General features: G+C 44.5%; 1 protein-coding gene across 2 annotated transcripts in view; it reads right to left on the reverse strand.

Annotated features, from left to right (window-relative positions):
* Nucleotides 1-14,536, reverse strand: part of ube2o (ubiquitin-conjugating enzyme E2O) — a 31,470-nt gene that overhangs the window by 7,828 nt on the left and 9,106 nt on the right. For both annotated transcript variants that reach the window (XM_030094630.1, XM_030094632.1), the window contains exons 2-10: nt 5,460-5,519; nt 4,941-5,051; nt 3,518-3,615; nt 3,321-3,384; nt 2,801-2,944; nt 2,500-2,609; nt 2,170-2,320; nt 1,947-2,004; nt 174-333 (exon numbers count right to left, since the gene is read on the reverse strand). In XM_030094630.1, the coding sequence (XP_029950490.1) occupies nt 174-333; nt 1,947-2,004; nt 2,170-2,320; nt 2,500-2,609; nt 2,801-2,944; nt 3,321-3,384; nt 3,518-3,615; nt 4,941-5,051; nt 5,460-5,519 (956 nt within the window). The remainder of the gene's footprint in view (nt 1-173; nt 334-1,946; nt 2,005-2,169; nt 2,321-2,499; nt 2,610-2,800; nt 2,945-3,320; nt 3,385-3,517; nt 3,616-4,940; nt 5,052-5,459; nt 5,520-14,536) is intronic.

Here is a 14,536-nt window from a genome sequence, read left to right on the forward strand (position 1 = left end):
AGCGAACTGGAGTTCATCCAGATTCGGGCGTGAGGCCAATTCACACACACGCTCAGGCGATCTTGTGAACATCCTGTTTGAGTGGCGTGTTGATCACGCGCCTTTCACGAGGATTGAAATGCAAACACGACAAAAGCAAGGACTGAGGTGCAGAGAGGTTGGCGCAGACGGACCTGGTGTCGTCCGTGTCCTCTGCGGCCTCGTCGTCGGCGTCCTGCTCGCCGTGCTCGGCCGTCGTGTCGTTGGTGCCCTGGGAGTCTGCGGGGTTCTGGACGGGCGCCGGCCCGTTGTTGTTTGGATGCGACGGGTCTGCGTGCTCTGACTTGTGCTCACCTGGTTGGAAACAATCAAATGAATTCAACAGGACTGCGGCCAAATTTACAGATCAGATCATATTCTACAACAGGAAATTCACTGGTGCTAAATTAAAAAAAAAAAAAAAACGGAATTATAATTCAGAAGTGAGTCAATTGTTTTTACAGGTAAATATGAATAATTTCTATCTTTAACCAATAAAACCTCAAATAATCAGCAGATTCAGAACAACCCAGATGTCTCTGAAACACTTTTCCAGCTTTCCAGTCACATTCAACACAGACATCAATTATAATTACTGCAGCACTGAAGGCATTTCCATATGAAAAATATTCAGCCACTGGATGCTACTTTAATGCATATTTTCCGGACAGAATTGGTTCATTAAATCATCCGCCATCGTCTCGTGCACAGCTCGGCCAAATGGTAGCGAGGGGAATATTTTGTGGGGCTCACAATGATCCAACCTGCCCGTCCCTGTTCTTGCAGATATTCCAGTAACGTCACTTTGTGCTTACGGAGCTTCACAGAGCGACACAGACGAGTGTTTCTCTCAGCTGGAGTCTGCTGCACTTCAGCACAGTTTCCAATTAGCCTGTTTTCTCTGCACTGAGCTTCATCCGTGGAAAGAACGGCCAGATGTCTCACAGGGACTTTAAATTATTCCGACTCTGTTTTGCATAAAGATATGTTGTTTGCAGCGACTTCAGTGGGGATACAAGACGGGAGTTAAAAAAAAAAAAAAAACTCATTTATCTTATAACAGTTTAATATTGAAGTTGATGTTGAGCGATGGCTCTCTTGTTTGAGCTGAAATGTCTCGTAACTTCTCAGAAAATATTTTTCCCAATGTTGCACTTCCTGTCAGACGTCTGGTGCTAAATCATGTGATTTGTTTCTTGTGATATTCGGCACAGCAGTGACGGGATCAGAGGATAGGGCGGGCTTCACTTTTATAGAGCAATGAGCATCTGTAGCTTTGTTTTTCTTTACAAGAGGAAATATAAAGCTGATGAAGACACAAACAGAGGAAAATAAAAGTTTTTTTTTAAAGGTTAGGGTGAGGACAAAATGAGGGTCAGACACTTAACCATGGACGAGGCTCAGTGCTGTTACAGGTAGGGGACTTGTTATATCGTTCGCCCAAATAAACAGTCACTCATGCTTGAACTCACACAAACTAATGCCCCACAGCAGAATGCAGGAACTGCTTATGCACACAAGAAGCTTCCTGCTTGACACTTTCACCATCTCTGAGAGCTGGTCTGAGGTCAGCCTGATCGGCTCTCACGATAAACACAAGACAGCGTTTTCAATTCATGGTGTCTGCCTGCAGCTCTCAGAGACTGAAAGCTGTATAACACTCTAACAATCTCTAGCTGCTTCAATCCTGATCAAATTATTGCGGAGAACAAGAGATCCTTATGTGGCAATATAGTTATGATCTGAAAGGCACTGATAAATAAAAATTATTATTATTATTATTATTATTATTATTATTATTATTATCATCATCATTATATTAGGTCAGCCTCTAAATGTATTTACATACCCTGAGGAATAAAATGAATGAAAATTAAAAAAAGAAAAGGATTTGTGTGTGTGTGTGTGTGTGTGTGTGTGTGTCCTACCCTGTGAATCGACGTTGTCCATCTTCTTCCCTGAATCCTTCTTGAACATCCTTTTCAGCTGCAGGACAGACGCAGATACTTTTAAGAACGTAGTTTCCACACTGCAGAACCTCCTCTGAATGAAGCAGGATCCAGGTTTTTGTTTTTACATTTCTACACTCAGTGACTCACAAAACTGAAGCCCTTCCCATACAGCTAACTTCATTTATGAACGGATCCTCACCTTTCTGGCAACGGGGTCTTCGGGCAGAACGGGGGCACCCTCGGGTCCTTCACAGGTGATGCGTGTGGCGTCTCCTTTAGCAGGGAAGACGTAGAGCGCCCGCTCTCCCAGCTGCCTCTGGGTGTGGTCGTAGTAGCCCAAACGCCTCACCCTACAGCAGAGGGGAAGACAAGGAATTTGCTGTTAGCTGAAAAAAAATTAGATGAAAAAAAACTTTTTTTTTTTTTCAATTCATATTCAATCTGTGCTTAGTTTTTTGACGTTGTGCCAAAGAGGAAAACCTCCTCAGAGCAGACTGACTGTGGTCAGGCGTGGACAGGCTGAACTGACCTGCAGAGGTTTTCCTGTGTGATGGTGGAGGGAGGGGGGTAAACGCTGTCCGAGCCTTTCGGGGAGTAGCTCTTTGTGATCCACGTCACCTTCAGCTCCACCACCTTCACCTGAGGAGAGGCACAGTGACCTTTACGACGACGGCGACCCGATCGGTACGTGACCAGACAAATATATTTCATTAGAATTAGAAAACCAAGGGAAGCACATCTACACATAAGACAACTTCAACAACAAATCAATGAGGAGGAAAGAAGGCTGTTAGAACAATAAAGATCCATCGTCATGATCGCTGCCTTGCCTCTTCCACCACCACCCTGAACTTGCACTTCCTGCTCAGCACCGGTTTGACCCCTGACAGCCACTGTACGTTGGAGAAGACTTTGGCGGGACCGATCAGGACCTGACCCGGGTAGAAGCCGTACGCCTCGTCGAAGAACAGACCCTGAAAACCAACGACAAACAGGTGAACAACCACAGATGAGGAGAAAGAGTGCATCGGCTGCTGGATGCCGGGCTGCCTCAGTGGATCATGAGGTCTGCATGTTTGATTTGGTACAGCATGGAGAGGACTAACCAATCACCATACCTCTGAATGTGACCAAGCAAATTAAAATAAGAAAAAAATCAAGAAGGCAAGCTTTACAAGAGAGAGAGAGAAGTCAAAGGACATAAATGCATTTAAAGAATGAACAGTAATGAACACGACATCAAAAAAGAACTTGAAAGCAGCAACATAAAACGGATTCAGCCTCAAGTGTTTCGACTGAGCGTGATCTTAAAGGGTCTGAAGTGACGGACGGGAGCTTGTGGCTACGTACCGAATCGCTGACATGTGGACAGACGTCGTAAAGCTTTGCACCGTCTTCCACGCTCATGGAGCACCTGCAGGGAGGCAGAGCGCACCGGGCTGACGTTTACCGCAAGTGGCACTGATGAATGTGAGGCAGCAGGAGCGCGCTCGCCAACGCTGACAGACTGCCACACAGCAACACACACACACACACACACAGCCTACCTGGCTCCATTGGACAGCTTGAGGATGATGTGATTGGTCAGGTCGTACACTTTCCCCAGCCAGAAGTCGTAGGCTATGTAGTCGCCGTACATGAAAGACTGAAGAAACGCAAAGTCAAAAGCCTTTTCCACTTCATTAAATGACCAAACTAAATCATCAGGTCAGCCCCTCATTGCATTCATTAGGTGAATAAAATGACCAAAGAATATCAACCAGTTCAGTCTATTAATGCTTTGCACCGACGCTGGCAGCTTGTGGCACATGACTCCACATCCATCAGTATTGAAGACGGATTAATAAACTCAAATAATAAAGCTCGTGTTTCTGTTTGCATTTCACTTTTGCCTTTTTTACTGTATTGACCGGTTGTGCCTTGTCACCATCATTTTTCTCAAAACAGTCAACTGAAGTGTCACATTATGTAACAGGAGTCAAAGATCCCACGGCGGGAAAAAAATCTGAAGCGCCATTTTTCATGGACTCAGATTAAACCGTAAACAGTGTTTCACCAACTCTTCCAATCATAATTTCAATCCTAAATCCAGTGTTTCACTATAAAGCAGTTTTTTTTCCCCATTATTAGACCCAGTAATCAACTGTCTCACCTCACAGGTGAGAAGATCACAGGTCAGATTTCGGTATGCCCAATGCCGATAAGCACTGCAGGATAATCGGGCTGAATTTTGTCCCGATCTTCTCCTCCTGATCAAAGCTAGCAGGATGAATGAAAACTGTTCGGGGCCCGAGTCCATGCCGCAGACAGACATATCATAAAACTTTGCCTGATCAAAGCTAAAAATGTTTTTATTCTGGTCTAAACTATCGCGCTGAAGGAGAGATGATGACATGAAGGAAAACGGTTCAAAGTCATGTTTGACTACAGAGGACTGAACCTGAAGGAGCCCATTCTTGGCTGAAGAATCTACTAGTGTGTGTTCTGCTTGTCACCGACACCACACACTCCAAGATCAGAAGAGAAAAATCATGTGCTATCTGTCTTTTGCTGTCGTCAAGCGTGTGGTCTCTGAATCGGGGAAGATTAGGGCTTGAGGAGGTCAGTCATTCTGTCACACTCCATTCCATTAAACCTGCACGACTCTAATAACAGATCGCTCAAATATTGGCCCCCTGTATGTTAAATGATCAAAATACTGGTGTTACATTGACAATTTCACTACGAGTCACAGAACAACTGTTTTATATTTCATCAATCCAAAATATCTTTATACATTTGCTTTTCTGTATTTATAGAGTCACTTGGACTGGATATCCGATCCATTCATCAATTCTCTTCACCATTTTCTTTGACCACATGAGGTCAAAGTGGACATAAAGTGATCAAAGATTCCCAGACCTGCTTGTCCAAAACTTCTTATTCTTTATCCAGATCTGTATGGAGAAGTGTAAATATCTCATGTCTTACCCAGATGTGCTGCAGGTCTCTGCTGTTGACTGGATACAGGACGCAGTTTGTTCCCACTAATTTCACTGCACACTCGATGTCAATGTTTGTCACAATACCACACTGGTTGTCCTGTAACAGAAAAAGAAACAGTCGCACAACTTCAGATTCCAGCGTCACGTTATTCCTGCCCACAAACCAACAGTAATGGCTTCGATTCAGAGCAAAATGCTTCATGACCGAATGTGAACAAGACCACGCCTGATGAATTTTAACTAGCAGAACGTCTCAGAGCTTTGAGTTGGATTTACATTCAGATTGGGAGCTGTTGCGCTGTGGAAAGACACAGGCGCACAAAAAAAAAAAGGTCTCCCCTGCAAGTGTGGAACTGCGACAGTATTCCAGTCACGCCTGGCGCAGCAAATGGAACCGAGAGACACCAACAGTGACGTGACTGACAAAGAGATTCGACAGAGAAAAAAAAAAAAAAAAGGAGAGGGGAGATGAAAAACCTTTAAAGAGACAAAGAATTTCACCTACATTTGAGTTGTTCCGCCGCACGATGTCTCTGATGACGATGGAGCGGTCTTCAAGTTTCAGCTGTGGAGGAGAGAGAGAGCAGGTTAAGGAAGGGGTGACGGACAGAGCAGGGTGGCTTCATCCTGAGAACACTTCAGACCGACAAACGATGTCAAACATGAGAACTGTAAATACACACTACTAAAATGATGTGAGTCCTACAGGATATATGCAAACATTAAAAAACAAAGACGATCTCCAAAACTGTAGGCAAAAAACAAATTACTGGAGTTTTTGTCAAACTATTGAGTCACAAGATTTTGCCACTTTGAGGTAAAAACCAGCCCTCGGATACCCCGGCCCACTGAGGCCCGAAACGTGAAACATAACAATGCTTCAGGTGAAAATGTGTTACTGTTGCATTTCGTTTTAGAAAGGTTTCACATTTTCACAGCAACGTGTTAAAAACGATGTCCGTTTACACATAATTGGCAGAAACGCTGAAAACAGTGCAGCTTTCATGTAAAGTCACTAGTGGGTGTCGTTTGCTCTGCGATGAAACCACACTTGAGAAGAAAACAGGAAAATGAAGGGACAGCGTGGTGAAGCTTGTAAAGTTGTGTTTTGATTGACTCCAGGCATCGTTGTTGTGCACTTCATGGTTTCACTTAAAATCGCTGCACGCTCACTTTCTTGGTATGGTTTATGTATTACATGTCGCAACTTTGCTGCAACTTTGTTCCTCTTGTGACCTTTGTTGACACTTTAGGGACACAAAGTAGCCGTTAGGGAACACACTGAAATAACAGTGAAGATATGTGGAGATATGACTCGCCTGACGGGAAAATGAAGCCAAAATTTGTTTTAAACAAAGAGTTGAGTAAACAGAAGCTGCTGGACTAAACTTGGCAGCAGCTCCGCTCTCAGAGGGAAACCTTGTTCCTGTGAACTGAATTTTGCTTTGTCACACCGTGACCACATGCAAACACTCAGGCTGAAAATAGACCTGCGTTCAGGGAGCTGGTTTGTCGTTTCAGGTAACTGCAGCAAAAAAAAAAATTGGACTGAGGAACAGATTTCGACATTTCACACTAACAGTGAAAAGCCGACGCACAGCGCCGTTTATAATGCAACGGGAAAACGCCGGTAAACAGGAGAGATACTTTCAAAGCCGTCTAGTTCTCACAACCAATGTGTGGAAAACTCAAGTCTGTCCTGCCAAAGAAGAGTGTAGTTGTGTAGAATGGTGGTTTTTTTTCTGCCAATAACCTGAAACAAGACTCACTCAAAGCTGTGAGAGGAGAGAGGTCATCGCACAAGCAGAGTTCTTCCCTACTAAACAGTCTTAGTCTTTTGTCGCCTTGTCGTGACTCTGATGCCTTCATAGATATTTTACTGGCTTTTACTGAAATGCAGTAGGTGAGCTCCTTTTTCCAAAATCAGATCCCCTCTCAAATATAATGCGACGTATCGTGGCTCTTGTTTATAGGTGACTGTACTGCTGAAGTCCTGGTGGCCTCTAGATATCGTCACAAAGTTTTATTTCTCTGCGCAGTGGTAGTTTTTAAAGATCTATCTAGACAATAACAACAGTCTGCGAGTCCAGACTGGAGAGAAGTACGTGTCCCAATGCTGTCAGCAGCAGCAGGATGGGAGTAGGAGAGTTTGGTTTGGTTGAAACTGGTGTTTCCAGAGACTGCAGGACGATCTGGGATCAACACAGAACCTGGAGGAGAGGTCCCAGCCAGCCCCGCTGAGTTAGTGCAGAGACAGATGGAGGTAGAGGATGGGGAGGAGAAAGTAATTAGGAGTAAAGTGAGTGAAGATATTAATAAATGAGACAGAACAGCGGCCTGCTGCATGTAAAGCCTTAACGGAAGCTGCTCGGAGGCTCGGGAGCAGGAGGAGGAAAGGTGGCTGCTGACTGAACTGCGGGAGCAGGTTTGATTAAAGTGTTTGTGACTGAAAGATGAGAGGATTGATTAGGTTTTAATTTCAACTGGAGAGCTGATTACACAGATTACAATTTAATACCTTTGATTACTGCGTGCGCAAACAGAACATCATATTGTTCGTGTTGAGCGTAAAGTCACAAGACTCTTACTACCAGGTACGGGGCAATTTGTCACAGGCCTGCTGTGACTGAAGATGCCCAAACGTCCAGGGGCGGACGGCGTTACGAGAACCTGTGAGCAGTTCACACACACACTCGGTCTCTGGCAGCACTTCTGCCTGCCTCGCACTGTAATCCTACACCAGTGGATTGTGGGAGAGGACGAGCCACTGAGTGCAGAGGGGATAAGATCGATGGGTCGCCATGTTCCCTTGTAATGTATTAAACAGCAGCCAGTCTGTTCCCCACGTCTCCTCGGCTCACACACGAACACAGAAATCTGTCTCGCTTCCCATCAGAACCTTTCATAGCTGTGAAGAGCTCGGAACATATTCTTTTTTTCCCCCCACACAGACAGCTCGTCTTCATTAATATTCTTTCAGTGCGTTGTGCTGCAGTGCGTTGCTGTACCAGGAAGATGTTTTTCTCACCAATTTCAGACGCATTTGAACACCTCACGTCCCACTCTGCTTCCAGACCTCTGAAGACCAACAGCGGTCCCTCTGATCCCGGGACACATCTGCCGCGTGTGAATCCGCTGGTCAGGCATCTGTTTAAATAATATCTGGCTCACGGCAGGGGGATCTGCTCGCCACGTGTAATCCAACAGATATTTTGCGAGAGGATTCGATTAATTACACCGCTGCTATATTCTGCCACGGAGCGGCATGCCCCTGCAACAGGACCGATTACATGCCAGGAAGAGATGAACTCGAGGAGGAGGAGGAGGAGGAGGAGGAGGAGGGGAGGGAGCAGCATTATCTCATCGATCATAAAGATATAGAGGAAAGAGGCCTCACTTTTCATCTCATGCTACAAGTATTTCATAGTGGTCTGAGGTTACAGAGGATTCACGTGAGCAGTACTTTTGTCCAGTCATACTTAAGACGCCACGCATTAGAAACAACTTTATCCAGTTTTATAACATCTATCAATTACTTGAGCTAAATTGCCAGCTTGCCTATCGTCATTATCTGCATCATCCAGCGTCTAAATGAGTGTAATTTCTCAGGCATGTCAGTCCAGCTTCTTCCACACGTGCAGATCCAGGTGTTTAAATGATTTTTCTGGGCTTTGAAATTTGTTATTGCAAAAAAAACCATCAGCACAGAGAGGAACAAGGAGTCCTGGAAGTGATCGTGCCCTCTCAAGAAAGATCACTGACTCTAACATCATGAAGTATGTCTGGATTTTAGAGACGTGCACAAGTAGTCTGCTAAACAGATAAACGGACAGACAATATGACATCCAGAGTGCATCGTAATGCAGCAGTATTTATTATCTACATTGAGCAATAAATAAATGTTCTTACTGGAACACAAACTGAACAATGAAGTAAGCTAAAAATCTCTTTACAGTATGAAAATGTTAGCATAAAAATTAAAATGTATTGCCAATCAGCATTTTTTTAAGCCTGTTGTCGCAGCAGTTGAAATAACAGGAAACGGAATATTCTAAATGGTTTATTATGACGTTGCGTAATTCCAACAGTCCCTGCTGATTTTGATGTAAACAACTTCAAATCAGAGTGATTGATTTATTCTTGAAAACGCAGCTTTGGACACATGGAAACAGTTTGTGCAGCACTCATTAAAACTGGAAGCACTCTGCCATGCTTACTTACTGGGATTGCACAATAATTAGTCAACTGCAATGCTGCGCTACAACAAAGCAGCCGACTGTTGCTAAGGCTCGTGCGGCGATGATGAGGAAAGAGGCGGCGCGCTGGCTGCAGGCATAGACTTGGACAGATCAGTTTATTGGATATATTTTGTTCTTCTTCATAGTCTAAACGTGCGGCTCCGGGATGCGAGCGTGAGGACAACCCCGGCTGCCTCTTCATCCAGGCTGATAAGGCAGAAGGGGCCAGATTGATTACAAGAATCGATGGAGGACAGTATTTGCTTCGACTTCCCGACCTAATTAACACGAGTCATTGTTAAGGTGCGGTACAAAGAGGAGGGAGATCAGCTGGGAGCGACACTGCAGTGAGCTGCAGCTCGGGGCCACGCCTGCTCTCCGCGCTCGCAGTTTTCTATACAAGGCTCGCTTGTTATTCACCCACATCTCTCTGCTAATAAGACATCTGAGCCACAAACAGGACAGGAAGCAAAGCCAAACACAGTTGTAAGAGGTGCACATGCTGAGATTTCGCCCCTCAAATATCTCGCTGTGCTGGATATGAAGCCAGTGGATGAAATTCTGCACACACAAAAACATTTGCTATAATGAAGGTGAAGCTTCTCGCGGCAGAACTACGTCCTGCACTGCAGCCTCAGGCAGGATGCGCTTCTGTTGCATTGGGAGAATTTTAGGAAACTGAAAATAATTCACTGTTTTCCAAAAAAAAAAAAAAAAAACCCAGATGACCCAATAAAGGCCGTATGAACCGGACTGTGTTGAGCTTTGTGGATACAATGAGAGTTTTTGTTAAACAATGTGCTGGATTCTCAATGACTTTGTTACAGAATGTCCCTCTGTTAGCGGCCAGGTGTCCTCGAGCAAGGCCCTGCACCAAAAACGGCTTCTTGTGGATGGATTGAGCACATTGTATGTTAAGACGGGAACTACATAAGTAAGATTGCATCAGTTTTCTTATTGGGGTCTGTCCTGGTGAGAGGAGGAATGCAGGTCAACAGAGACAAAGTCACAATAGATATGTGTGAATAAGAGGGAGCCAGATGGTGTATTTCATAAGCTGAAGTACCCGGTGTCATCCATCCAGAGCGACGGACAGCGATACAGAGGTGAAGAAGAGTGACGGGGGAGAGGGAGAGGAGACAAGTGTCAGGGCCGAGTGGCAGGACAGCAGCAACATGAAAACAAAGTTTGTTTTATTGTTAGTGGCCATGATGGACAACATTAAAAAACAAAAACTGAACATATCAGAGAGACACATCAAAAGTAGCAGAAATGTTCAAAAGGAGACAAGGTGGAGACATGAAACAAAGGAATTTGGTGATGGGACTGCCAGACAAGACGAGAAGATGGAAAATGCATTTATGGAGGAGGACATGGACATAGATGGTGTAACAGTAGAGGACACAAGTGACGGAGTGAGATAGAGGCAGATGAGCCACTGTGGCGACCCCTGAAGGGAGCAGCAGACAGATAAAGAAGTGTGAAATGAGGGCATGAAATCACAGTTTTTATGTGGAGGCTCATCAGCAGTGATGCTGCAGTTTCTGCAGTCTGATGGAACTTTCAAAGCCAGTTTGTGTTCAATTCATTTTTCCATTGGGGACTTGAGTGAAGGACCGAGCTATCTGTTTAATATCTGTACTTTTTTTAACAACCAGCATGTTCTGAAAACTAATTAAAAAGTGTGAAAATCTCTGGTCAGTTATGCTTAATAATGGAAAAAAGGAACTTTTTTTTGCTTCTCTGACATTCATCAGTCGCATCAGCTGGATGTCAAACGTTCGCTCTCTCCTGTAAACCGTACTCAAAGGCTGCTTTAACTAGGAGATATCATTATTCTTTTGAGCTTAAAACTGGATTCATAACTTTACAAATAAATATTTGGATTTGAATGTTGCACAGGAGGGAAAAAATGGTCTTTGAAGAGAGAATTAAACTAAAAGACTGTTAAATTTCAGGGCGTCAGAGGCAGATTTCTGTCTACCTCTTTCTGTCTGTAGACATCCCAGTCAGTCTACACAGTGTAAATCTATTGTCTGCTGCCTATTTCAGGGCTCTACATGGTCCCGACTGTACTTCAAAAACAACGGGTACAATTTGAATCCTCAAGGAGTCGTCTGTGAGTGTATTAAAGCCGTGATTTCCTATTGGTCGTCACAGCTTCATCAGTCTCTTGATTGGCATCATTTTGTAAACAAACTGATGTGATCAATGGCGAGCTTCTCCCTTTTTTCCAGTTTCCGTGTTATTGCAAATAGATAAGAGATGTGTCAGCAAAGATTAAGAGGGTTAAAAAGACAGTGACACAATCTTACAACTGAGGCTGTAAACAGCTCAGTCATCAATCAGCACTCTCCAATATGTTCTGCTGGACTGTCTGTGGAAGCTGGCCGGAGTTTATTGATTAGGACACACAAAATGGGTGTGCAGCTTTATTAAAAGCACAACAGGCAGAAGGCCTTTTACCCACAGAGACCCACAAAGATCCAAATGAGAGAACTGAACTGATGAAACTAAAATGAATTAAAAAAAAAAAAAAAAAGCATGACGTTAATAAAGATACAGGGAAAAGGAGTGGGGGGCATCAAGAGCTGGAGGGTACAGAGGAAAGTACATTAGGAGGGAAGACAAGGAGGGGGTGAAAAAAAAAAATCAAATGAGAGAAATACTGCAGTCACACCAAATTTATGAGGGAGAGATGCAGGGAGGGAGATGGATTCTCAGGAGAGTCAATCATTGAGATGAAGAAATAGATGGAAAAACTCAGGGAGATGACGGTGGAAAGGAGGGAGGGAGGGAGGGAGGACCTGAGGAGAGGTAGACGGGGTGCGACAGCAAGAAAATCAAGACGAGCAGGGAACCATAAGCAGGACAGCCAACAAGTGGTGATGGAGACTGGTTTCAAGAGAGCGAGAAAAAGAAACGAATGAGCCAGAAATAGACGAGCGTCACAAACACAGAGAGAAAGAGAGAGAGAGAGAGAGAGACAGAGAGAGAGAGGCAGGGTCAATGCTGCAGAGGAAAAAGGGAGGATGAGAAGTTGAAGAAGGGAGACAGTGAGAAAGAGAGATGAGAGGAGGACAGGAAGCGGGCACCAGCAGCAAGCTAAGTCACTTCAGAGTCTAGTCCCGTGTGTGTGTGTGTGTGTGTGTGTGTGTGTGTGTGTGTGTGTGTGTGTGTGTGTGTCTGTGTGTGTCTGTGTGTGTAAGGAGACGTACAAATGAGATCCATTATCTCAGGAGATGGACAGCCATCCAGTCAGTCAGCACCACATTACGTAAACTAATTTCTTCGACAGGGGTGTGCCGAGAGGCTGAGGGAGGTGAGGGAGGAGGTGAAAAATGAGAGGTGGTGTTACAGGGTGGGGTTAAGAGGGGGAGGGCAAGAAACAAGGAAGCTGGGTGAGGGGAAGATAGTTAAAAAAACAAAGGGGAAGGTGATGAACGAGGAGGAAAGGGGAAGGACAGGTTAAGAGGAGGGGGGAACGAGGAGCGTTAAAAGGTGGATCTTAAAGGCTGCTGAATTTGTGACTTGTCATGAGAGATTTACAGTAAACAAGCTGCTGACGTCAACCTGCTGGTGGTAATCACAAGCAATAGAGGAGGGGATTTATCAACAGGCTTGGGTCTGTCTGACACGATGTCGCAGATGTGCATCAATCAAAGGCAGCAGCGAGACAATCCACGACTGACTGCAGAGCAATTTTTGGTAGACTGTTGTTGAACTGAGCCAATGGTATAGAAGCCTAAAACCACAGTGACCCGTTTCCCGGCTGACCAATCACTAAACCAAGCTAACGTTAACATGTTTTGCGATGCAAATGGAGGACAATGTTGTCCTGAGCAGAAAAATGATGACACCAAACCACCAGACAAGCAGCGTGCAGAGGTTTTGTTGGGTTCTACACCCTGGAGGCAAAGTCACAGACTTCTTAACTTTTTGAAAAGCAGCTGTTTTACTCAACATGAACAAACCCGGTGTAGTATGGAATATGAACCCCCTGGGAAATGGACACGGGGTCCAGATTCCGCAGCAGAATATAGACCCCCCCCCTATGGAAAATGGGCCCCCCCTCCAAATTTAGGGAATAATCTTTTTTTTTTTTTAAGTTTTGAATTATACACACATATAATAGAAGCAAAACAACATTTTGAAAATAAAATTTCTTTATTGTGGTATATATTAGCTCTTGTATGAACTTTTAAAATATAACACACTGAATGACAAAGACCCATTATATGACAACAGTTGAAGCTGCCCCAAATTAAAGGTGCTGTAGGCAGGATTTTGCTAGTCAATCCTAATTTTTCTGTGTTTTCTTTGGATTAAATGTTAGAGTATCCATTGATAATCCTTTAGGGGTGTAGCATAATTGCACTACCGCGAGGGCGCAGCGTTTCTATCTGTCTCTGTTCTGAGCTGAAAAGGAATCTTAACAGCTCCAGGTATCTTTGACCAATCAGAAGAGCCCCTGAGGCTCTAACCATGATTGGTCGAGGGGCGTTCGTCACACGTTCTTGTGGGAGGGGCTTAATTTGCGCAAGGGCGTGATGTCAGAGAAAACAGGACAGGATTGGCTGTGCTGGGTTAGGTAAACCTAAGCAAGATGGCGGAAACGTAGAATCCTGCCTACAGCACCTTTAAGTCATTCTTAATTTTAATGAGTTCCAAAAGTTCAAAAAGAAGGTCAACAAGTATGTACTACTAGATGGCACTCTTCACTATGTTCACCCCAAGATCCAGAAACACCTTTGTGTCATCAGGGTTACGGAGGAGGAGGCCATCCTCCAGGTCTGCCATGTTGCCCCTACAGCAGGTCACCAGGGTGTCAACAAGACCACGTCCCTCATCATGAGCCGCTACTTCTAGCCTGGCCCTCAGTACAACGACATCGCAAACTTTATCGGTAAGAGTTTTATACTTATCTATGGATCCGCTTGTTAAATATGCCAACTCATGTAGTAATTGCAGATGGGTCCATTTTCTATGGCATGGGACATGTAAACCCTAGTATTTTATAATGTTTTAAAGTCCCCGGGTCCATTTTCTATGTCAATTTATGTAGTTGTTGTCGTGTATTATAGCCATTCTTCTTTTTTTCATGCAGCTTTGTGTGATGACTGTCAGTACAGCAATCATCTTCGCAAGGTCCCTGCAGTCCTACACCCCATCGCTCCTCCAGACACCAGTTTCACTCAGTTTGGGATGAACCTGGTTGGGCCACTTCCCCCATCAGCCAGCAGTAACCGAAATATCGCTGTGAGAACCGACTGACTCACCAAGTGGCCTGAAGCGGAGGCCGTACCAAACAAGGTCTTGGTGAAGTTGGTCTGCCGCTACTCCA

Source organism: Salarias fasciatus, chromosome 6, assembly GCF_902148845.1.
Source record: "Salarias fasciatus chromosome 6, fSalaFa1.1, whole genome shotgun sequence".
NCBI classification, from domain to species: domain Eukaryota; kingdom Metazoa; phylum Chordata; class Actinopteri; order Blenniiformes; family Blenniidae; genus Salarias; species Salarias fasciatus.